The sequence below is a fragment of the Gossypium raimondii genome, chromosome 5 (genome assembly GCF_025698545.1).
Source record: "Gossypium raimondii isolate GPD5lz chromosome 5, ASM2569854v1, whole genome shotgun sequence".
Lineage (NCBI taxonomy): Eukaryota > Viridiplantae > Streptophyta > Magnoliopsida > Malvales > Malvaceae > Gossypium > Gossypium raimondii.
Genome location: NC_068569.1, coordinates 12,132,494 through 12,156,643, shown reverse-complemented (window position 1 = coordinate 12,156,643; position 24,150 = coordinate 12,132,494). Strand labels below are relative to the sequence as shown.

The window sequence follows — 24,150 nt, the reverse complement described above, 5'->3', positions numbered from 1 at the left end:
CTTCGTCGGTTGATTCACTGAGCCAAAAAGATAGCTTTATTAAAACATTTCTTGCAGCAGATGCCCGTCATAAAAATATCATAGTTATTTCATTATGGAGCCTTTGGTTTCATAGAAATAAGCTTGTGCATGAAGGGGTCAAATTCTCGAGGCATGAAATGGTGGGATTTATTAGAAGATATGAACAGGATATCTGGTTGAGTCATGTGAATCCCTGCTCTCTTACCGGATCTGAGATTAAGAAGTTGTGGAGGCCTCCGGATGTGGGTATTATTAAGATGAATTTTGATACATCGTTTATAAAAGAGAAGGGGATAGCTACCACAGCAGTATTAGCTAGAAATTATAAATGTGATGTTGTTGGGGCAGAGACTTATCTTTTTGAAAACGTTGCAGATTCTTTTGTGGTAGAGGCACGGGCTTGTGAACGAGCTTTAATCTTCGCGAGGAAATTGCATCTTCAAGGCTGATTGTGGAAGGTGATGCTTTAACTGTCATCAAAACCGTCAAGAAAAAAGAAGCGGATAAATTGATTCTTATATCGATTATCTGCCATATCCAACAAATGGACAAGTTTTTTGTAGAGGTTACATATTCCTTTGTGCCTCGTGCGGTTAATGAGGCAGCGCACGTTCTGGCGATGGAAGGTCGGCGAAGAGGTGGTTGCGGGAGTTGGGCTACCGACGTACCGGAGTTGGTTCATTTGGTGGTGTGGAAGGATCGGTTTGCATGGGAACAGAGGGCTTAAGTATGTTGATGTTGGTGCTTTGATTTTTGGAGAAGGTTCTTTGTAATCTCCGGATTTTTCAAAGCTTTGCTCCCTCTTTTACTTATTTTGATACAAATTTTGAGGAGAGCAATCTGGCTGGTTATGGAGGATGAAGAGTCACAACTGCTGCTTTAAGGCGTTTCATTTTGCTTTTCTGTTTATTCGGTCGATACTCTCTATGTCTTTGTTTTATGCTGGACAGCTATTGTTTGTCATTTTCTTTTGCCTTTGTGTCAGAGGCTCCTCAACTTCTTTATTGTAAGCAGTGATAATAATTAATAATCAGTCTATTAATACAAAAAAAAATATAGTAAAAGTTATTTTAGTCATTTATTCAACTTTTGGTCTCATTTAGCCTTTAAGCTTATATTTTTTGTTAAATCACCTCAATGTGAATGAAAACGTTAACATTTGTTAACTTTGCTAATGTGGCATACACGTGGATGACATGTTAACATTTATTAATTTTTAAAAATTTTAAAAATATTTACTTTTTTATAATTTTCATACATTTTAATAATTTTTAATTTTAAAAATATTTTTTTAATATTTAATAAATAATTAAATATTAATGTGTTATCCGTGTGGCAATACACGAGTATGTCATGTCAGCAAAATTGACAAACGTTAACTTTTCCTTTCATTTTAGGGTGATTTGATAAAAATATGAATTTAAGGGTTAAAAAAGGTGAAAAATTAAACAAAAGGCTAAAATGATTTCTTTTTATAAAGTTGGAGGGCTGAATAAGTTATTATGCCTTGAAATTATTAGGGGAAGTTGCAATTAAGGGGTAATTTTGTAAATTTGATAAATAAATAAATAAATAAATAAATGGGTCGACATCGAAAAGATTTATTTTTCTGTGTAGACACCTAACCAAAAACCTGCCCTCTGCTAAATTGATAATTTGATAGGGACACTCAATCTTTTGCTAGTCTTATAAATAAACGTAAAATGTACCACTGAGTTGCAAAGAAAAGAAGATTGAACATTCTAATTTAATTAATTGTACTTTAATATTAAATTCTATGAAATTTAAAAATTACCAAACCATATATGCATTCATAATTTTTTTGACATGAGATACCATATAATATTAATCCTTTGACCATTTATAGTTGAAAATGAGCAAAGAACTTCAACTTTCAATTTAGTATTTTGTTCTTTTAACTGAAATACGAAACTGTTGATAATTCTCCACAATTTTGTTTTGAAAATTTTGATAATATTTATTATTTCTTTTTAAAAATTAAAATAATTTTTTCAAATAATAATTTTATAAAATAGAATATATATTACATTTCTTTAACAAGGATAAAAGTAATTTCAACCAAATTTTTAATTTTTCTGTTTCTGTTAAAATCTCGAATTAAAAATAGGATTTAGTTTGAAAAGCTATTTGTTTACTATTGCTTTTTATTATTTAAAATCATGGTTTGGGTTGGAGATACAGGTGTTAATGGGCCAATCTAAGTTCGGGTCAAATTTACGTGTGATATTAACACACTTTATGTTTATCAAAAAATAACTTTCGAAAAATGATTTTTGTAAAATAATTTACTTTCCTGTAAAAGTTAATAATTTCTAGTGTTTGATGATTTCTTAAAATATTTTATAAAAGTTGTTTTCAACAAAACAAACATACGTTTGAGATTTTCTTATCTTTCCATTGTTCATTTAAATTTATTTTATATCTATAAATTTATATTTTACATTGTTTTTGCATATATTAAAAATATTTTGTTAAATTTAGGTTCATTACAACTCCATCTTTTAGTTACATGACTACCAATTGAGTATTTTATTTAAAAATTTGACAAAAGAAAATTAACAATATCAACAATTGGACTTGATTTTCAAATCTGAAAAATAGAGAGACTAAATTCTTAAAATAAATGTATAGAGACTAAATTGCAAATTTGTGAATAGCATATAGACTTATGACATGTTTTAACCTTTATACTACAAAGCATTTATTATTAATATATTTATAATTGTAATAAATATTTGTTATTAAAATATTAATATGAAATATTTTCAATAATATGTGAAGAATATTATTTAAAATTATTATTTTTAAAATAAAATTGAAATATTAAATAATTTATTATACGACTAAATATAAATAATTAAATATGTATGTTTAATAATATTATAAAATATAATATTTTATATTAATATTTTAAAAATAAAATAAAATTTATTATCAATATCATAATATTAAGCTTGATTTAAGTTAATTTTTTATAAAATAAAATTACCTATAGATGAACTTTTTTCCGGAAGATGACTTAAGGGTAAGTCCATTTTACAAGAAAAAAAACTTAATTTACGTTGATCTATAAGTTATTTTCCGTTGACCAAGTTGTTTTCTGTGAAACAAACACAAAAAATACAAAAAGCATTTACCGTAAAATCTTTTACATGTAAACAAACAGACCCTTAATTGGATTAAAATATGAGCTTGTAATTTTATCCAAATCTATTCATATTTGTAAATGATTAACTTAAGCCCATTTTAAACTTATCAATATTTTTTTATTTAAAAAAATTACTATTTTTATTTAATATCTAGTTCAGCCTGCATCAAGTTGTGCTCCAATGTAATGTTAGGCTATTAAGCTTGTAGCCACTTTTTTTGTAAGAAGATAGTTCAAAACGGATTTGAAGAAGGATAAATAAGAGGTATTTTCTTTTTTAAATGGTTTTCATCATTTCCATTTTTCCAAAACATGTTTAATGAAAATGATGAAAATATTTTTTCTTCTAATTTTACATATTTTTATTTTTTAAAACCAAACTAATCCTAAAATTTTGAAAATTTTAAGACTACATGTTGGAGTAATTCTTTATGTAAATTATATATAAGTTCTCTTTATATTTATTACGAATAAAATCTCGTTAATATATAAGTTTTATCTAAATTTATTTTGATTTAGTTTAAGATTACAATTATAATTAAAATAATTTTTAATGAATTATTTGACTCTCGACTTTATAAAAAATTATTTTAACTTTTCATATAAATTTTCGTCTCTTTTAACATTTGAATTTGAATTGTTTTTCAAATTACCCAAAATGGATAGAAAATTTAACGTATGTTAACTTTAGTATTGTGGCATACACGTGACAGTTAATGTGTAAACTACGTTAGCAATTAATTAATTTTTTAAAATAAAAATATTAAAAATATTTTTAGGCTCTTTAATAAGTTTAAATTTTTAGTAATTTTATATTTTTGAGTTTTAAAATTTAAAAATTAATTAATTGCTTACGTAATATACACATGACAATCTACGATATGGCATAAATAAAGCTAACATCTTGATGAGTTAAAATATTTTTAAAAAATTTGGAATTCCAAATAAATTATATTGGATTCTAAAAGATAGAATTCTCGGATCATTTGTATAAATTCGTTAATCAAATTTAAGGTGGATTTAGAGGTGTGATGCGGTGTGTTTAACTTTTTTTTTGTCTCATGCTACTGTATCTAATCTTACTATCACCATTATTTTTATACTAATTGTAAGTAAAAGTATCGTACATCTATACACACCATTAGTGTGTTTTCTCTCTTATAATTTTAAATGTAATGAAGTGGATGGATTTTGCACTGGTGATGATTTTCTACATGGTAAGACTGATTAAAAAATTTGGAACTTTGGTTGATGTCGTGTCATGTATTAAAAAAATTTGGAACTTTGGTTGATGCCGTGTCATGTCATGGATGGGTAACTTCCTCTAAGCTAGTCATTATTATTTCCTGATATCATCAAATTAAAAAGAAATGATATAAATTGTCACTCAACAACTAACACATTTAAGAAGTGGGTAGTTTTATGTCATTCCATATTAGATAGAAATGGACCTTTGCCCTTTGAATATTTGATTGATATAATCAATTAATTATTTCACTAAAAAAAACCCAAAGGAGGAGTCAATGGTCTAGTTTTCTAGACAACTTGGTTTTAATCAAAATATAACTTATTATAATTAATAAATTATTTGATGAAATACTTTATGTTATTGGAGTTGTTTATGAGTAGAATTAAATTAAATTTGAAATTATCAAAACTTAATCTTACATCGGATTTGAATTAGATGGAACCAAGTGAATAATTTGACTTGTAATAAATCAAAAGCTATGACAATGACATGTTATCAAGGTTCAAGTTTAAGCAAACAATTAGCCACAAATTACGGCTCCATTAACTTATTCTATAGCTTTCACTTACGAATAAGACAAAGCTTTTAATTAGTTTATTATAAGTACTATTTATAAATAATTTTGTGGTTTAAAATTTTTTTCTAATAGACTATTTTCATTTTGCCCGAGTATAGTTTTATTACTACAAACGAAGATGCATGCACACAGGTGTCTTTTCTTTGTGTGAGTGGTGTTAAAGTGATGGGATCAAAATGTAGAACAAAACAAGTAATTTACATGTTAAAGCAACCTTTATGCCATTTGATCCTTTTTGTTTTCAAAGCTTGATGTTTCTGACTAATTCTTTGGCAAACTGGTGAGTTTGGGTTGTCGTGTAGTAATAAGTAATTTCAGTGCTGTCGTTTTTCACTTTCCAGTTTTAGTGTATTATGTATCTAATGCATTAATAAAAACCCTCCGGATTAGGCCATGAAATGTTATTGTTTAGGATCAAGGAAAGGAAAGAAAGCGTCGAGGGACTACTCTCCTCGAATTTGAAATTTAATTTTTAAGAATTATATCATTCTATTTTTCATATTTTAAAATTTAAATCTATTTGTTAATACCGTTAAATTTATTAGTGTGACAATTTAAAATAAAAATATTTATTTAATAACCACATAATTAGAAAATAATATTGTAATGAACTTAAATTTTACAATTAAAATCTAAAAGATAAACCAACTGAATTCTTAAATATAAAATTACATAAGCTAAGTTTCAAATTTGAAAAAGCTTATGGCGATCTAGACAAAAGAAATAAGAATTTCTACAGTTGTATTGTTTTTTTTATATATATTTATTACTTTATGTAAGTTTTATATCAGATTCCTTTCTAGCCAATACAGAAATATCATTTATATTTTGTAAATGTAGGTGGTAGGTTCCTCAATTATAGGATTGAATTTAAATGTATCTCCTCTATTAATTGAAGGAATTAATTTAGTCTCTATATTATTAAAACATATCAAATAAGATTAATTTTCACAGTTTTTATATTTAAGCCAGACCAATTAAATAAAGAACTGATTAAGATACCGGCCCAAAATAAGGGTTAAATTGATTGATCCATGAATTGCTTGAACTAACCGATCGGAACGGTTGAACTAGTTTTCTTCATTATTTATTTTTTTGATTTATTTAATAATTTATTCAATTGGACTGGACAAACCAATCGAACCAAGAACAGTTAGACCACCAATCCAGTTCAAATACCTTGCCAATTTCAACAGAGTTAATATTTACAATTTAAGAATTTATCATTTACTGTTTAACAAAGTTATATTTTAAAAACATTTTTATGATTCTATAGATGGAATATTTTGTTTGGAGTTAAATTTAAATGAAAAATATATATCATGTCGTTTTTAAATAATAAATGTTATCCTTATTTTAAATTGGTCTTATTTAATTCTTTTCAACCATATAAAATTAAAATTACCTATTTAATGGTAAAATGATTAATTTAATCCAATGTCAAGACTATTTTACGTTTTATATTATTTGTCTCTATTTATATCTTAAATATCTCTTATTTTGCAGAATTTACCACGGCTTAAAATTTATTTACTTACCAAGTAGGTTATAACATTTATCATCCATTTAATATATTTAATTTTAAAATTTTAACTGAAAAGTTAAAATATTTTTCTGTAAAGAAATCATAATATATATTTTAAAAGACACTTATTTCTTACTTAAGTTCAATCTTAATTACATTTAAAATATCATGGTTTGGATTTTAAATAAAAATTTCAATCGGACTTGGATGAATAGAAAGACGATTGAGTTAAATAGTATAACGTATGAAATAGAAGGAGGAAGTTGGAAATGCGGATGATTTTGGCTTCAAATCAAAAAGTAGCTATTAGTAAACATCGATACAATCAATTACCGCTGAACTACTTTTAGTACTTCTTGGCACTGCAATCATATCAGTATAACACACCAAAAAATAAAACGATTTTTTACTAAAATAACTAATTTATATTTTTTATGAAAATGTTGGTTAAAATGTCAAATTTTTAATATATATTTCATGCTATTTTTATTTTTAAGTTTAATAAACTTTTTATAATTTTTGAATTTTAAACATAAAAATAATAATGCTACATAGATTGCTACACGTTATCACGCTAACATACTTAAAATTAATGTTTTAATTGAAAAAATAATTTAACTCTTTTCAAAAGATTAATGGTTAAATTTAATTAGAAAAGAAGGAGGACCAAATTGGTAAGAAAATATAAAGATTAAAAATTAAAATAGATATGATATTTTTTTGAATTAGATATAATTGATCATGATACTAAATGTAGGGTAAATACATAAATTGGCAGACTTGGAAGACAAATTTGCAACAACTCTTAATAAATACCATTATTCTTATCCGGCAACACAACGTTAATTCCTCCACCTTCAAAGCCAGTTTTGGATTTGATCCACTCTAACACCTGATTTCAACGGACGGCATCGGAGGCTGATAAACTTCAATTTTATAAAAAAAAAATCTAAGTAATTATTGATTTCGAAGTTCAAATCTTAAATATAAATTTTATCAAATTATTGGAGAAATAAATTCTAAAGTAGGCATGACGTTTTTGTTGCTAAAAAAAATTTGTATGAAGAACTACCCAAGGCATTTGGAATTGAAACGTGGGAGACTAGGCGAAAGGGTGGGGGCCAAAACGGAAAGCAAGGGTAAAAAGGGAAAAAAGGTGTGGGGTGACGTTAGGGTAGGCATAAGCAGAAGCAGCAAAAAGGTCTCCCCCACGTGCCGGATGATGTTTTGCTACGGTCAAATGCCGGTGCCAATAATGCCACGTGTATGCCTAATATTCCAAAAAAACTATTAATAGTTCTTCAAGTTTGAATGTTTGACCGTTTTATTTTCTCTTTGGGTCCTCTTTTTCATCGTCCCCTAAAAAGGCATCCCTTGATTGTAACCCCTTACTGGTATTCTTCGCTGACTTCTCCTCCGCATCCCCACGCTCCTCTCTAGCGCGTTCTCCCACTCTCCTTCCTTTTTCCTTTTTAATCTTTTATCCTCTTTTCCTTACGCGAGTAAGGTTGAACTCCTAGATGATAAATTGTTTCCCCAGTGGAGACTTCAAACATTTTTAGATTTCTTAATTAACCGGTAATTTAATATTATTAAACAATAATTAACCCTTTTATTTTGTTTGTCCAAAAAATACCCAAATTTCATGCTTTCTTTTTTCTCATTTAATTTTCACCTTCTTTTATTATTGTACAAAATTGTACTACAAAATTAGAAATTTATTGTAAACCAAATTAAATTTACAGATAATGTATATAAACCAATTTTTTAGAAAATATATATTCGCACACAGTCCGGCAGATGAGAGTTTAGGAAAAAAGAAGGGCTAAGACCTAATTAAGGGGGGTGACTACAAAGTGTGGGTCAGGGAATGCCAAGTATGGACTGGAAATGTTTCCATACTAGAAGCCACTTTTTGCTCTTCCTATTGGAAGGTGTTTTGTCAAACCTTCTTTTATACAGTGCTTTCTATCTCTATATCTTTTCATCACGACTTTTACATGTATATTGGCTGAAATGTCTATATGTCTGTATTTATATGACTCAAACAACATAAAGAGATGTCCTGAAACCCTGAAAGTCCAAAACCATAAAATATTTCAGACCCCTGCTCTCTCCTATCCCTTCCATCTTTTTTTCCCTTGATTCTTTTGTTATTCGTCTTCTTGATCGATCTCTCCATGTCGGATCATGGATTCAGAGACTTTTGCTACCATGGGGGTGCATTCAACAATATTGATCATGATCAGCAAAGTTATGGTGGTGAAACTGATCACATGTACAGGGTTTCATCGTCCTCCATTGATCCTTCCTACATGAGCTTCACCGATTGCTTACACAGTACTTCCATGGACTACGGTTCACTTGAGAAAGCTTTCGGTCTGTCACCTACGTCGTCGGAAGTGTTTTCTTCCGTCGAAGGCGGCAATCGGACAATGATGAAGCAGCACGTTGGGGCGGATGAATTAGGAGGCAATACCGGTGAAGTTACGGCGACTCTTAATTCTTATGTTTCTTCTTCATCAAGTGAGGCTGGTTGCGAAGAAGATTCAGACAAGAGTAAGAAAGATGGGCAGCCAAAAGGATCGGACGATGGCGGTGAAAGCTCAAAGAAAGGGTAAACGAGCTAAGTTTCTTTTCTTTTTTTCTTCTTTTTCATAATATTATTGGTAACAAATTATGAGGTTGTAACTGGTTGTGTTTATTGTATCTAATAGAAACAAAGCGAAAATGAAAGGGGAGAAGAAGCAAAGAGAACCACGATTTGCTTTCGTAACTAAAAGTGAAGTTGATCAGTTAGAAGACGGGTATAGATGGAGAAAATATGGACAAAAAGCTGTGAAAAACAGTCCATACCCGAGGTTTGGTTCTTTCGTTTTCTTAATCTACAACCAAACACATATGTTGAAAATAATCTTATCTTTTAGACAATAAACTAAAGAAACTACTTGCGAAATTGTGTCTGAAACCTTGATCTTGCATTACATCTTCTCGCCCCCTTCTTTTGACTTGCACCTAGATGATCCGTCAATATAGAAACTTAATCTGTACGTAATAACTTGAGGGTTTAGCCGTTTAGGTATTTGTCTTTGAAAGCTATAAAGTAGGCTTAAATAATATGTATGTACGTGTGTGAATATGATTAGATTTTCTCGGGAAACAAACACCAACTCGTGCTTCCACTGGTGAAAATTTATCCAGCTTCTTTATCATTATGTAAGGGATACATTTCTGTTTATCATTGCAGAAGCTACTACAGGTGCACTACTCAGAAGTGCACGGTGAAGAAAAGAGTAGAGAGGTCATTCCAGGATCCGTCCACTGTGATCACAACATACGAAGGTCAACACAACCACCCACTTCCGACAACACTGAGGGGAAGCGCAGCTGGGTTGTTCCCACCTTCCATGTTAACCCCATCGCCACTGGGGAGACCAAGCTTCCCGCACGAGTTGCTCATGCAGATGCCTAGCTATCATCATCAGATGAATAACCAAGCACCCGCTGGTTCAATGTTTGCCGAAAACTTTAGCCCTTTTCATCAGTACGTCCATCAACACCAGGTTCCTGACTATGGACTTCTTCAAGACATGGTTCCTTCCACGTTCCTTAAACATGAACCATGAGTCTCCACTCGCTTAATTACATCATCTTTTTACGCCTTGTGTGTGTACATATTTATATTATATATTTAGGATTTAACTACTTTTTCATCAAATTGAACTTCTCTCTAGAGCCTATGAATTATTATTCAATTACTGGTCTCGAAAGGCCTAACATTCAAGGACTAGATGGGGAGTAGGATTTCTTCTTTTTTTTTTATTCTTCTTGAAACTTGGTTTTGAGTCTGTAACAAACATTTAGAGGTAAAAGCTTCTTTGATAGGGGGGATGTGGAGGTGAAGGTCAGATATAATATGGTTGATTTTTGAAGAACAAGAAACCTAGTATTAAGAGGATTTGCAGGCTTGTAATACTGGATTAATTAAACTGCATTTTATATGCGTAGTTGTATTATATATCATTATCCTTGATGGCATTATTAGTGAAGAATTTGAGCATTACATATACCTTAAAATTTCCTTTACTACAAACTTTTCTTGAGCTGGCTATCTAGCTTATAATCTGAACTCTACTCAGAAATTAAGAGCTAATTAATTAATTAAGCAGCAGGAGAAAAAAACAACCACTAAAGTTGAGCTGAATGAGAAAGTTATGAGTCATCATCCTGTCTTTATAAGGCTGGATCCTAGTCCTAAACCATATATATACAAATAAAAAGTGGCTTATAGTGAAAACCTAATTTTGAACACCGCATGTAACATGAAATGAATAATTAATATGAAACCATCAGATGGTACTAATAAAATGAATTAGTAGAGCATGTTTGAATTTACAGTTTTTAAACTCTTAGAGCACATATCAAACTTTCTATATACCACGAATTATTAGATTTAAAATTTTCATGGCAAATGACCTAACGTTCCCTTAATTTGATAGATTCTTCTCCTCAATATTTTAATTATAAATTTATTCCTATAGCATGGAGTAGTTAATTAATGTAAGTGCCTATCATTTATGATGTTGTTATAAGTTTGACTTGAGAGACGTAGAAGCCACGTTTCAGTCAAGTCTTGAACGAAATTATTGGAAACTTGGTTTCGTGTTGAGATCACCAAAAATATAGCTTAAATAAAATAAAACAAATTTGGTCCTGCTCCTCCTTCAGCTCAGCTCCCTAACTCGAACAGCGTTGAATATATAATTCAATATGCAGTCAAATAATATAGAAATGCTTAATCCAGTGAATAAGGTGGTTTTTGGCCTACACACTAATCCAAGAAAAACAGTCACTAAACTAGTTAACTAAAATTCATATCTACTGAATACTTACCCAAATTCAAATTCAAGTATGAACATCGAGTATAAATAAGTCAACAGTACTCCAAATTAATATAAATTAAAGGGTTAATTAAATAATATTTGTTTTGGTAAAAATATGGTTTTTTATATATAATAGAAAAAGAAATCAATTATAAACTAATAAAAATAATATTTGATATCTAAATAAATCTGATCAACAAGACTTGAAATACTAATACGGTTGTTTTCTTTTTGCTATTATTGTCGTCGTTACTAGTTTCTGAAGGAGGTATATCTCGATGGCTTCTTAGCATGTAATAAAATAAACAGTTGATTTACACAGATTGTTTGTAATAATGATGACTATCCTAATTAATTCCAACCAATCTTGTAATTATAAATTATATATATGGATCAAGAGTCAGAATTAACATTTTGCTCCTAATACGGACTTGTTGAAAGAAAGAGATAAATAAACTTTAAAAATTCAAATTAATTTAACAGGAGTAAGAGAGAATTGTGGGGAACATTGTATTTCACCAAATTTCAAGAAGAAAATTAAAGGGCAATCAATATTTTAAATTTGATTTACATTAGCAGGATAATTTGGGTTGGTGATGATATAATAAATCTTAAAAATCTTTTCATAACTTTTCATTAATATAATTTTGATACTATTATATTTGAATATTATCATATGTAGATAATGCACGTGTCGATGTTAATAAATTGATTGGATATATTTACACTTGTACAAATTATTTCTTCCCCAAAAAGTTCCACAGCTTTTCCAACAATTCATTTAGAGATTATAATGAAGATTAGATTCAAAAGAAAGATTAATGGACTATCTAACTGGGTCAAGCTAAAGCCTCTGCCCATCATTTTCAGCCTGCAACTACAGCTCTAACTCCATACCCAACAAAAGGAACAGAAAAAAAAAACAGAAATTTCCAAGGTTTGATTTGATATATATTTTTAATTTCGCAAATAAAATTTAGAATGATCATATATTCATTTTTTTTTGAAAAAATTATATTCTGAAACGTATCACTTTATGAATTAATCTGGAGATGAAATTTAATTTTCTTATAGACCAAAGTGAGGTAATTTCTCAAGTTAATCAATTGATCGAAAAAGAAGAGCGGGTTCCTTAATATGCACTTTTACATGCAGAAAGGTCAAAAACAAGGTTTCCATAGGTTAATAAGGGTCAATTTTGCAAATCAAAAGTATTTATGATGGACGGCTGGGAATTGAAATCAAACGTCTCTTATATATCAATAAAATATGACTTGTCATCAATTATTGTCTATCACATTACTGCGATTCACTTTGCAAACTTCGATCAAAGTAAGAAAGCAAAATCAAAATATATTAGCCTTTTAATGGCCCATGATGAAGGTCTATGTTAAGTTTTCACATCAGGTCCACCCTCCGTTCAGAATATATTAAAATTAGGTATATTGAATTATTTGGTCCTCTAACTTTATAAAAAACTTAAAACTTGCATTTTATTATTAAATCACCCCCAAAATAGATGACAAAATTAACTTTTTTTTAATATTTCTAATGTGGCAAACACGTGAACTGCCAAATGAATGACATGCCATCATTTAATTAGTTTTAAAATATAAAATATGTTTTTATATAATTTTTATATTTTTAAAAATAATTTTAATGATTTTAAAACGAGTTTTATAAACTTTCTGATTTTTAAAATTTAAAAAATTAACGAAATACTAACAACCATCGATGTGACAATTTATATGTATTTCATGTCGGAAAAGTTAAAAAATATTACTTTTAAAGTAAATTCAAGGGTTAAAAGTAATGAAAATTTGAATGAAGAGTTAAAATAATTTTTATAAAGTTGGAGGCGAAAAAATTATTATGCATTGTATAATTTTATAAGAAAGTAATGACCCAATATCCATTTTCTTTAATGACAGATTAATAATTAGATTATTGTATCTTTTAAAATTAAAATATACATTGTATTTTCATTTTTATATTAAATTGAATAATTAAATTTAATAAAAATATATTAATTTTCTTACCAAAAAGGATATACTAATTTTATAAAATTAGAAAATGCTTAAATTTTGACACTGTTAATAATTTACAATATTACCAAAGTTGAGCTAAAGAAGCTTTAGTCGAAAGTACATAAAGATAATTAAATTAGAATGTTAATCCTAACTCACTGGACTATTATTATGTATAATTTAATTAAACTTTCAATCTGTTTTTATAGAAGAAAAAAGGAAACATTCTAACTGTAGCAGCTGTAATCTGCTGGAAATAATTATTTTAGAAATTTCTGTTTTTCTTTTTTAAAATCATTTATGTTTTCTCTCTTATTTTTCTCACATCACATTAACGCGCACAAAGCTGAAAGCAAAATAGCAACAAGAGACCCAACCAAACAACAGCAACCATGGCAACAACAACCGTTTGAGAGAGTGAAAACGACGTCATATCTCAAGTTTTTTTTTTTTTCCTTTCTTTTCTCTATTCTTGAAGCAAGCTGGTTAGAGATCTCCTTCGTCTCCAAATATTCAATTCGCCCTTGATTTTATTATTTTATTAAAACATAAATTTGTTTTAGGCGTTGTATTTATGAGCATGTCCTAGCACAATCTCTCTATTCTACTCATTGGTTTTCTCTTTCTTTGGTAACTATTCTTTCTTCTTTTGTTTTTCCTTCTCACTTTTAATTTAGACTTTGCATTTTTTGAGGATTGGTTTAATTCAGTGCCGTTGCAAATTTCACAGTTGGAGGAGGTTATTGTTTGATCCAGAAAAGAAATGGTGGTTTCTGGGCCAATTACGCCTGGACAGGTACGGTTTCGAATTAGAATTTTATTGATTCATTGATTTTTTTTTTTGGTTTAAGTTAAGATTTAGTTTTGAGATTTTTTTTAAATCTTTTGAATTTGGACACTGTGATTTATTAGCTGAAAACATTTGTAGTTGTTTTTTTGCAATTATTGAATTTGTGGATTTCTATAAACTAATTTTGGATTCTGTTTATTTTGTTTCGTTATTAACGAAGTATCTAAGATTCAGGCCCCCTCATTTTTTTTCTCTAGAGTTTCAGAGCTTACTCATAAGCTCGTGTTTGTTTGTAGAAAATTATCTTTTTCTTTTGAGATTAACAATGATGATACTTCTGACTTCTGACTTTTGAGGGTTAAATTTCTTGTTTCTACTAAGAATCTATGAAAGTTCTATGGTTACTAGATTTACATAAGTGGCTTGCTTGGTTTGATGTGTGAAAAGATTTGACTCACAACTGAGTGACACAATGTGTATGGAGAATCTGATGAATTATGGTTAGTTGTGATGATACTAGTGTTCATAATGGAAATCAAAGTGAAACTGTGAATGAGATTGGGAAGTTTATGAAGTTTTACTTGATATTTTATCAAAAGAACTTACGCGCAATTGTTATAATGCAGGAGTGGCATTTTAATTATTTCAACATCTATTTCAAATTGGGCTTTTATTTTTCATCTTTTAAACTTCTATAATCATGCATTATGTGAATATTTCACTCCACTATTCTAACTTAGGTCACTTGTTCTTACTATTTTATAATATTTTATATATATTTAAACTGATCAACTTGTTCTTCTATGACTAGTTTTACCCAAAATACTTAATGAAGCCTTTTTTGTATAATTGTTACAGGTGTCTTTTCTCTTAGGAGTTATCCCAGTTTTCATTGCATGGATATATTCAGAGTTCCTAGAATACAAGAAATCGGCATCTCTTTCTAAAGCGTAAGTAATCATTTCAAGTAGGAGTTAGCGCGGGTGCACAAATTTGTTACGCTTATATCACTATTCTTTAGAGTTATTGACTTCAATATTTGCTGATGCTAATGACGGTGTTTCATTTGCAGCCATTCAGATAGTAATCTGGTTGTTTTAGGAAAGGAGACAATTAAAGAAGATGACAGGGCTGTTTTGCTTGAAGGGGGTCTAACAAGATCAGCATCTACTAAGCTCCATGCTTCATCCATCAAAACAAACTTGATTAGGTTGCTTTCTTTAAGTTTCGGTGTTGTTATGGTTTTCCATGATTGTACTCTAAACTCATCTTACCATTTATGATTCCAGGTTTTTGACCATGGAAGACTCTTTCCTTCTGGAACACCGAACCACTTTGAGAGCAATGTTAGTTATAAACAGAAATACACTTTTTTTGGCAGCTTTCTGTTTTTGTCTTATATTTGACTACGCAGTCTAATGCAGGGCCGAGTTTGGGGCTATTCTGGTGTACTTCTACATATGTGATCGGACAGATTTACTAGGAGAATCTACCAAGGTGCTTTTATACCTGGTTGTGTTGTTGATTGTAATTCATGCTTTCATCTGTGGTTGAGAGCAATGTTAGTTATAAACATTATACTATTGCATCTGCATACTTATTAGGGTCCTCATTTTCATTATTATTTATAGTTATATTATTTTGTGCTTTCTGGTTATATTGGTATCCTACTTTTATCTATGTCCATCTGGTTTTCTCTTAATTCCTTTCCCCTTCAAAATGACAGAAAGAGGCTTTAGTTTTGGTTTACTAGTCTCTTAAAAGTCTCTTCAATTACTTTTTGCATTCCACTACCCTTGAAGCTCATTGTTTGTTGTCCTCATTTTCCTTTTAGTTGAATGATAAACAACCTTTTTTCTTCCCATGTACTTGCATCCTTTCTTGGGTCCTCTGGTTTGGGTAAATATTTGATACTTCTTTAATAAGCAGGTTTTGACCACTATGTCCTTTTGCTTATAGTTCAAAATAAAGGATTACCATACATTGTCCGAAATTATTTACTTCTCTGGTGGTTGGAAATGTTTGATGGCTAATTTTTTTCCTCTTTAAATGGTTTAAAGTAGCTGTATATTTTCACATTTATGGTAGGTTGAGAGTCGGTACTTTGCTTTCTTATGTTGATTAACATTAAAAGTTTTTTTGTTCTTTTGTTTTTCTCAATATGATTTCTTATGTGTATTTCCTTGTACAGAAATACAACCGCGACCTTTTCCTCTTCCTCTATGCTCTTCTCATCATAGTTTCTGCAATGACTTCTTTGACGAAGCATAATGACAAATCAGCATTCTCTGGAAAGACCATGCAGTACCTTAGTAGGCATCAGACTGAAGAATGGAAAGGATGGATGCAGGCAAGTGTTAATTGTTTAACTTGTAACCTGTGAATGAGTAACTACTGAAGCATAGGCACCTTCCAATCACCTAATTTTGAAAAGGTGGTATTTAGATTATATTTCCTTATGTTCCTTTGTGTTTACTTTCCTCAATACCGTAATTTCATTTTTAAATCTCGGAAAAGGTCAATGTCATAAGTTTCTGCCGCAGTACCTTTTTTCTGTTTGGTAATAGCTACCTAAATCATTATTTGAATTTTGATCCATATATTTAATCTTAACAGTTGTTCATTGGCTTTTCTTAATCTTGCTCATTTGTTCTAATATTGATAAGAATATTCCCTATAAATTGTGAAACTATCGTATGAAATGCTTTATGATAATTGATATGAGTATTCTGTCTTTGGACCTGCACTGATGTTCCCATGCACCAATTCCTGATTTATGAGATTGCTTATGTTTGCAGTAGCATGGCATCCATGCTCTCTGCAGATTACTTATTCTGTACTAAATTCAGCTGTATTCACATGTCTTTTATTGGAGGGGCTTTTTGCAGGTGCTATTTCTAATGTACCATTATTTTGCTGCGGCGGAGATATATAATGCAATACGTGTCTTCATTGCTGCATATGTTTGGATGACGGGATTTGGCAACTTCTCATACTATTATATCAGAAAGGACTTTAGCCTAGCACGTTTTGCTCAGGTGATACTCTATACCATTCCTGCATTCCAGTTATTAAGGGTTATAATATATATATCCACTTTATGCATATCAGTAAACCTCTTATCCTTCTATAACTTCTATTTAATGCAGATGATGTGGCGACTAAACTTCTTTGTGGCATTTTGCTGTATTGTTCTCAACAATGACTACATGCTTTACTACATCTGCCCAATGCACACGCTTTTCACCGTAATGGTGTATGGAGCTCTTGGGATTTTCAACAAGTATAATGAGATACCATCGGTGATGGCTGTGAAAATTCTTGCATGCTTTCTTGTAGTTATCTTTATTTGGGAAATTCCTGGAGTTTTTGAAATATTCTGGAGTCCACTAGCTATCCTATTAGGTTTGCAACCTTCTGACTTCATTCTTCTGATTTTTATTTGTTTATCAACCAGCTTAGAATATTCATGTCCTTTTCTGATGCCTTTCGATATGCTTCAATATTTTTTATTCTTTTTATTGCATTAAAGTTGGAATGTCGTTGCTTTAAATATGTATACTTTCAGTTGAACTTCATTTTTAATATACTTATTTCAAAGCCAGTCATTCTTCTTCGCTGGGATATGTTGTAGTTGTTTGCTTATATCAGTTATTTTGTCTCTTCAAATGGCAGGGTACACTGATCCTGCAAAACCTGATCTCCACCGATTGCATGAGTGGCATTTTAGATCTGGTCTGGATCGCTATGTATGGATAATTGGAATGATGTATGCCTACTATCATCCAAATGTAAGTAAAAAATTTCAATCATCAATCTAGTTCTCTTTGTGCACAATTAACTTTCTCATTGAAATGTTTTAAATCTTAGGTTGAGAAATGGATGGAAAAATTGGAGGAATGTGAAACCAAGAGAAAATTTTCAATCAAAGCAAGTGTTGTTGCAATTGCTTTATTTGTAAGTTGCCTGATCTCTAGATCTCTATATTGCCATTATGCTTATTTGGTTTTTGATGGAGGCTTTTTTTCTTTTATTTCTTAAATTCTTCAGGTTGGCTATATGTGGTATGAATGTATTTACAAGCTGGACAAGGTTACTTACAACAAATATCACCCATACACATCTTGGATTCCTATAACGTGTGTATTAATGCCATCTTTTTTCTAGTTTACTTGGAACACTAGAGGAAGTTTATGTGAAAGTGCAAGGAATATCATGTAAATAGAATCTGATTCCCATGTCTTCTTTCTTGTGATTCTAGTGTCTACATTTGCTTGCGGAATTGTACTCAGCAGCTTCGAAGTTACAGTTTGACTCTCTTTGCGTATGTTTCTGGAAATAACTAATTCATTCGATTCCAGCTTTCTTACTAGACTGTGGGTTATTGATTTGCCTTTTGAGGACTTTCTGGCGCTATTTTAGCATTGCTCTAATTAATGCTACATTTTTGTGCTTCCTAGGTGGCTTGGCAAGATAACTCTGGAGACTTACATTTCACAATTTCATATCTGGTTGAGGTTTGTTGACCATTTAAATGTCTTGTTTTAATCTGTTCCTCAAATTATATCTAAAACAAAAGCCTGTTAGTGAAATTGGTTTTCCTGGATAACTAGTTCCATCTCTGCATTCTTTATAAAAAGCATGATAATTCAACAAGCACTGAAGCCAACTTAAGATTAACATATTTACATGTCTACAAGATTGTTATAATTGCATTTCGCACCTGCAGATCAGACATGCCTAATGGACAGCCCAAGTGGCTTCTTTCTTTTATCCCGGAATATCCCCTACTCAACTTCATGCTCACAACAGCTATTTATGTCTTGGTGAGCAAATTCTCTCCTCTCTTCCATATTTTGTCAACAGTTTCGATTGTATTCATCTTGCTCACTTTTGCTACCATCTTGCCTTGCTTCTGCAGATATCTCATCGTCTGTTCGACTTGACCAATAAACTTAAGTCAGTTTTCATTCCCACAAAAGACAACCGACGGCTGCTATATAATTTCATTGCTGGAGTAGTCGTTTCAGTGTGTTTGTACTGCACTTCACTCATTCTTCTTCAGATTCCCCATTCAACTGTAAGCTCCTAATCATTATGAAGAACTAACGAGTTTTCTGAATTTTAGACAATGTGTCGGGTCTTCTTTATCATCATTTGTTATGTTATATTAACCTGCATATAACTGATTCCATAATTACAGGACTGAGAAAGCATGAAGTTGGATAGCGAGCGCTTTTACATCGGACATACAAAAAACATACATAAATAGTTGGAGCAGAATAAGTGAACTTGGAAGACGTATACATGATCTAAGCTTTCGGATTTGAATGTTTCCAACGATTTTGAGTAAAATTGCCCTCTATTTTTCATCCTCGATCTGGAACTATGAGTCTTGGTATTGCCTTGGGAGCATGATGGGGGGCAAGCAGGCAACCAACAGGAAGTAAATCTTTTTCCTTTTTTTTTTTTTTCTTTACATTTTGTTGAATATTGATGAACTGCAATATATCGTCTCCTTTTGTATTTTTTTCCCCTTTTTTGGTCATTTATTGAAGGAAAAAATGTAGATTGATGTGACATAGAATGTGGTGTTTCGGTACCAAACAAATTGGAGATCCAATAGTAATGCAAAATTTTATTGGGAACTTCTCTCATAATCATTTGTCATTTGGGGATGTATTTTACGACATCAAAACTGGGTATAATTATGTAATATTTTGAGTGAGAGAGTGGAATGTAACCTTATTAATAAGAAAATGTTTTTAGATATAAATTGAGCTAAAATCAAATTATCTTTTGTTGCAGCCATTTGAATCTTTGAACACTTACTCTTGATATGTCTATGTCTCTCTTTCTATTTATTTATCTTGTAGTTCTCACTTTTATTTGAAGCGAGCATTTTAATTTAAAGAGTAGTGTTTGTCTTTTTGACACTCAGTAAATCTTTACAAAAGCTTTCATTTAAGAACGTTTTAAGTGTAATTAAAACTACTTATTTCTGGGCACCACAATTTTACCTTAGCCAAATATTTTAAAAGCATTAAATTTTTCATTTCACGTTTGCTTTACTTATCAATATTTAAAGCAATTATATGTTAAATATCCTTTTGATGTTATTGTTAACTTTTATTGTTTAATAAATTGAAATTTTAAGTTATAAAATTTATTTAATATGTTATTCAAAATTAATTATGAAATATAATTAAATTATTAAAATTATATTATAAATTTTATCCTTAAATTTTAAAAACTTCACTAAAAGTTAAATATTAAACATAAAGTTTTTATAGGATAATATAATATTAAAATAAATAAAATAAATTTGAAATAATTAAAATATTTTCCATTAAGTGATAAGTAACTATTATATACTTACAATTTTCCACACTTTTTCAAAGAAAAATTCTATCATTTTTACTTTGAATTATTAAATTGTATAAAAAATAAATCATTAAAATATTATTTTTCAATTGATTTAATTTTTCAATAATTTACGCCTAAATATGGTCATGAATAAGCCAAAGCTAATTTTGATTGAAATTTATGAAGATTAAACTTAAATTCAGTTCAACTTTATATTATTTACATAATTATAAATTAATTATCTCAAAAAATTATATAAGATATCCTATTTAACATCTATAATAATTAAAATATTACAAATAAAGAAATTGTTTAAAATACTGCAAGATTAATCAGTCATATTCTTAAACTAGGTAAAGTTAAGTGTTGTTGAATTGAATTTTGCATGCAATATGCATTACTAAATAAAGCAATCACAAAGTAATCAAGTAATGGACTTATTATATTTAATCATGAATGTCGACAGCATTATTGACGATAAGAGTGCTGAGCATCCATACCCACCATACAACAAAACAAATCAACAAGAGAAGGGAGAAATTTGAAGAAACTCACTGCACTCAAAAGCTTAGAATATGGATCCCTTCTATAGGCACTACTAAATCCTCTTGATTAACTTAACACAACAATAACCGCTAGTGTTGCTATGTCGGCAAAATTAATATAATATTAACACTTGAGAAGAACAAACTAAGAAAAATTGAAGGGTCGTCTATTGTCAATTTATGGTATTACTGATTAATCCTTCATTACTACCATGTATACATTATTTTTATTTTTCCTAATATGGTAAAAATTTAACATTGTTTTGTTGGCACAACTTGATTCTCTCTAATTTTAAGCAACCATTTGAGCTCATTTTCATGGTGCTTCCGTCAAGTAATATCATTGTCTTATTGGGTATTATTATTGTATTATTTTATGGGTACTCATTTGAATTTCCATAGATGGGTTTTTTAATTAAAAAAATATTGAATAATCTTCTTCTGTTATAATATCCCAATAAGAAAAACAAAACAATATCCTAATTTAATAAAATATATCGCTAAAACAAAATTAGAAATTCGCGTATACGTTAAAATATATCTAAGCATAACATTTAGAATTTTTATAGCAAAACTCGTTATGTCCTTTTCTTTATATTACTTAAAAATAAATCGTTAAACCATAATTAAAACTTTTTACATGTAAAATATATCTAAATATAACATTTAGATTAATTTCGCTATGACCTTTCCTTTTTATTACTTAAAAAACATTTATACTATTTCTAAAATTTAAGTTTTTATTTAATTATAATCGTAAATATTTACACAAACTTAGTAAGCAAAAATGCAAATGTATAATCAAATTTAATTTTAATTTATTTGCTCTTAATGCATGCATTTTATTGTGGCCATCTTCTTCTTTTTTTGAAGTTTTATCAAAAAGGATATGACCACATGACTTTTTAAATACATAAAACAACTTAAAAAGATGTGGTGACTTTTTAAATGGTACGCCTCAACAGGAGCATCAGATGTTTCATTGAGGTTGGTTTGAGATTAAAAAGCATTTAGCAACAAACTCAACAGAAGGATGACCAAACAAATAAGGTTTACTTGTCGGTGAGAAAATAATAAAAAGAATCTCACCAGCACATAAAGTAGTGAGCTCAGAGATTTTCTTATAAATTCTTGTACGTCATTTTGAAAATAAGATGCGCCTATCGTCCTCATTTTCAATGATCTTAATCTCAATTTTTTGTTTTCCCTTAATTTTCTTACTTGAGCTTGCCATTGCAGAAAAGATCAAAAGAAAAAAGAAACAAGCAAAAAAATTGAAAAGGCATGCTTTGCTAGCCTTTTAAATGGTTTGAAATGAAGTTCTTATTGGATGAAATTTATATATATAGGCAAAAAAAAAAAACCCTAGACATTAAATGCTGAAACTAATTAAATTAGGTGATCAAATTTGACGTTCAACAATTGATTATCATGTTAGTAAATGAATCTAGTCTTGAATTAGGTAGGTAAATATATTTCTTGATGCAATATAAATCTTGTGTTTTTATCGTATATATATTATATCAAATATGTCATAAAATGAAAAAGATTTCATGATATTATGGCACATTTTAAGTCAATTATATGTTGAAAATCGATATCTGTTATTTGGTAAAATTAGAAGCTCACATTGGAATAACTGATAAAATGTTCAAAAAGGAAATAATTCAAAATAAATCAAGAAAAAAATGCTCCAAAAGCATATAAGGAAATAACTGATATCAAATTTATTGCTTTGCAAATTTTGGTAAATTCTAGAATAGGTTAGGTTGTACTACCATTGAAAGTATGATGATGTTTGTTATTCTAAGGTGAGCTTCTAATTTTGCGAATAACAATATCGATTTTCGATACTTTTCAACTTATAATCGACTTAAAATGCACCATAATATCATGATTTTTTCATTTTATGGCATATTTGATATAATATATACACAATCAATAGCATAATATTTATCTGCATTCAAGAAATATATTTACCTATCTAATTCAAGACTAGATTCATTTACTAACACGATAATCAATTATTGAACATCAAATTTGATCACCTAATTTAATTAGTTTCAGCATTTAATTTCTAGAGTTTTTTTTGCCTATATATATAAATTCCATCCAAGAAGAACTTCATTCCAAACCATCTAAAAGGCTAGTAGAACATTCATTTTTAACTTTTTTGTTTGTTTCTTTTGTCTTTTGATCTTTTTTTGCAATGGCAAGCTCGGGCAAGAAAACTAGGGGAAAACAAAAAATTGAGATTAAAATCATTAAAATTGAGCATGATAGGCTCATCTCATTTTCAAAACGATGTACAGGAATTTATAAGAAAATCTCTAAGCTCTCCACTATATGTGGTGGTGAGATTCTTTTTATTATTTTCTTACCAGCTGGTAAACCTTATTCGTTTGGTCATCCGTCTGTTGAATCTGTCGCTAAACGCTTTTTAAACCCAAACCAACCTTTTAATAAAACCACTGATGCTCCTGTTGAGGCTTACTGTAAGGTAAGAATCAACTTGCTTGTCAAAGATTTCAATGAGGTCTATGACCAACTAGATGTATTAAAAGAAAAACAAAAGGCGATTGATTTGGCCCAGAAATCACATGGAACAGAAACTTATCATTGGTGGAAAAAAGGAATGCTTTACTAGCCTTTTAAATGGCTTAGAATGAAGTTCTTTTTGGATAGAATTCATATATATAGGCAAAAAAAAAAACCCTAGACATTAAATGCTAAAACTAATTAAATTAGGTGATCAAATTTGACGTTCAACAATTGATTATCGTGATAGTAAATGAATCTTGAATTAGGTAGGTAAATATGTTTCTTGAATGCAGTATAAGTCTTGCGTTATTGATCATATATATATTATATCAAATATGCCATAAAATGAAAAAATTCATGATATTATGGTGCATTTTAAGTCAATTATATGTTGAAAAGTACCAAAAATCGATATCGTTATTTGATAAAATTACAACCTCACCTTGGAACATCTGAT

General features: G+C 29.5%; 2 protein-coding genes across 4 annotated transcripts; both read left to right on the top strand.

Moving 5' to 3' along the window:
• Positions 1–8,517: 8,517 nt before the first annotated feature.
• LOC105769405 (WRKY transcription factor 71) lies at positions 8,518–10,610 on the top strand. The gene is made up of 3 exons (XM_012590017.2): positions 8,518–9,158; positions 9,259–9,402; positions 9,789–10,610. Exons 1-3 carry the CDS (start codon positions 8,722–8,724, stop codon positions 10,165–10,167), a joined length of 960 nt encoding a protein of 319 aa, XP_012445471.1. The 5' UTR covers positions 8,518–8,721; the 3' UTR covers positions 10,168–10,610.
• A 3,164-nt stretch (positions 10,611–13,774) lies between these two features.
• Positions 13,775–20,048, top strand: LOC105769404 (protein REDUCED WALL ACETYLATION 3). 3 transcript variants are annotated; one of them, XM_012590015.2, is made up of 17 exons: positions 13,776–13,936; positions 14,015–14,081; positions 14,182–14,247; positions 15,100–15,191; positions 15,314–15,451; positions 15,531–15,587; positions 15,666–15,738; positions 16,433–16,591; positions 17,130–17,646; positions 17,917–18,032; positions 18,112–18,198; positions 18,292–18,380; positions 18,503–18,565; positions 18,702–18,758; positions 18,971–19,067; positions 19,163–19,321; positions 19,445–20,048. In XM_012590015.2, the coding sequence occupies exons 3-17, from the start codon at positions 14,215–14,217 to the stop codon at positions 19,448–19,450; spliced, it is 1,743 nt and encodes a 580-aa protein (XP_012445469.1). In that variant the 5' UTR covers positions 13,776–13,936; positions 14,015–14,081; positions 14,182–14,214; the 3' UTR covers positions 19,451–20,048. The 3 variants fall into 3 exon arrangements, with proteins under 3 accessions (XP_012445468.1, XP_012445469.1, XP_012445470.1); XM_012590016.2 differs by having other exon boundaries at positions 13,778–14,081; positions 17,130–17,279; positions 17,391–17,646; XM_012590014.2 differs by having other exon boundaries at positions 13,775–14,081.
• The last annotated feature ends 4,102 nt before the right edge of the window (positions 20,049–24,150 follow it).

Excerpts from the sequence above, each read along its gene's own strand:
- LOC105769405 (XM_012590017.2), top strand. The coding sequence starts at position 8,722 with ATGTCGGATCATGGATTCAGAGACTTTTGCTACCATGGGGGTGCATTC. Across the intron at positions 9,159-9,258 it reads GGTGAAAGCTCAAAGAAAGG|AAACAAAGCGAAAATGAAAG; the intron begins GTAAACGAGCTA and ends TGTATCTAATAG. Across the intron at positions 9,403-9,788 it reads AAAAACAGTCCATACCCGAG|AAGCTACTACAGGTGCACTA; the intron begins GTTTGGTTCTTT and ends TTATCATTGCAG.
- LOC105769404 (XM_012590014.2), top strand. The coding sequence starts at position 14,215 with ATGGTGGTTTCTGGGCCAATTACGCCTGGACAG. Across the intron at positions 17,647-17,916 it reads TCCACTAGCTATCCTATTAG|GGTACACTGATCCTGCAAAA; the intron begins GTTTGCAACCTT and ends TTCAAATGGCAG. Across the intron at positions 19,068-19,162 it reads CAACAGCTATTTATGTCTTG|ATATCTCATCGTCTGTTCGA; the intron begins GTGAGCAAATTC and ends TTGCTTCTGCAG.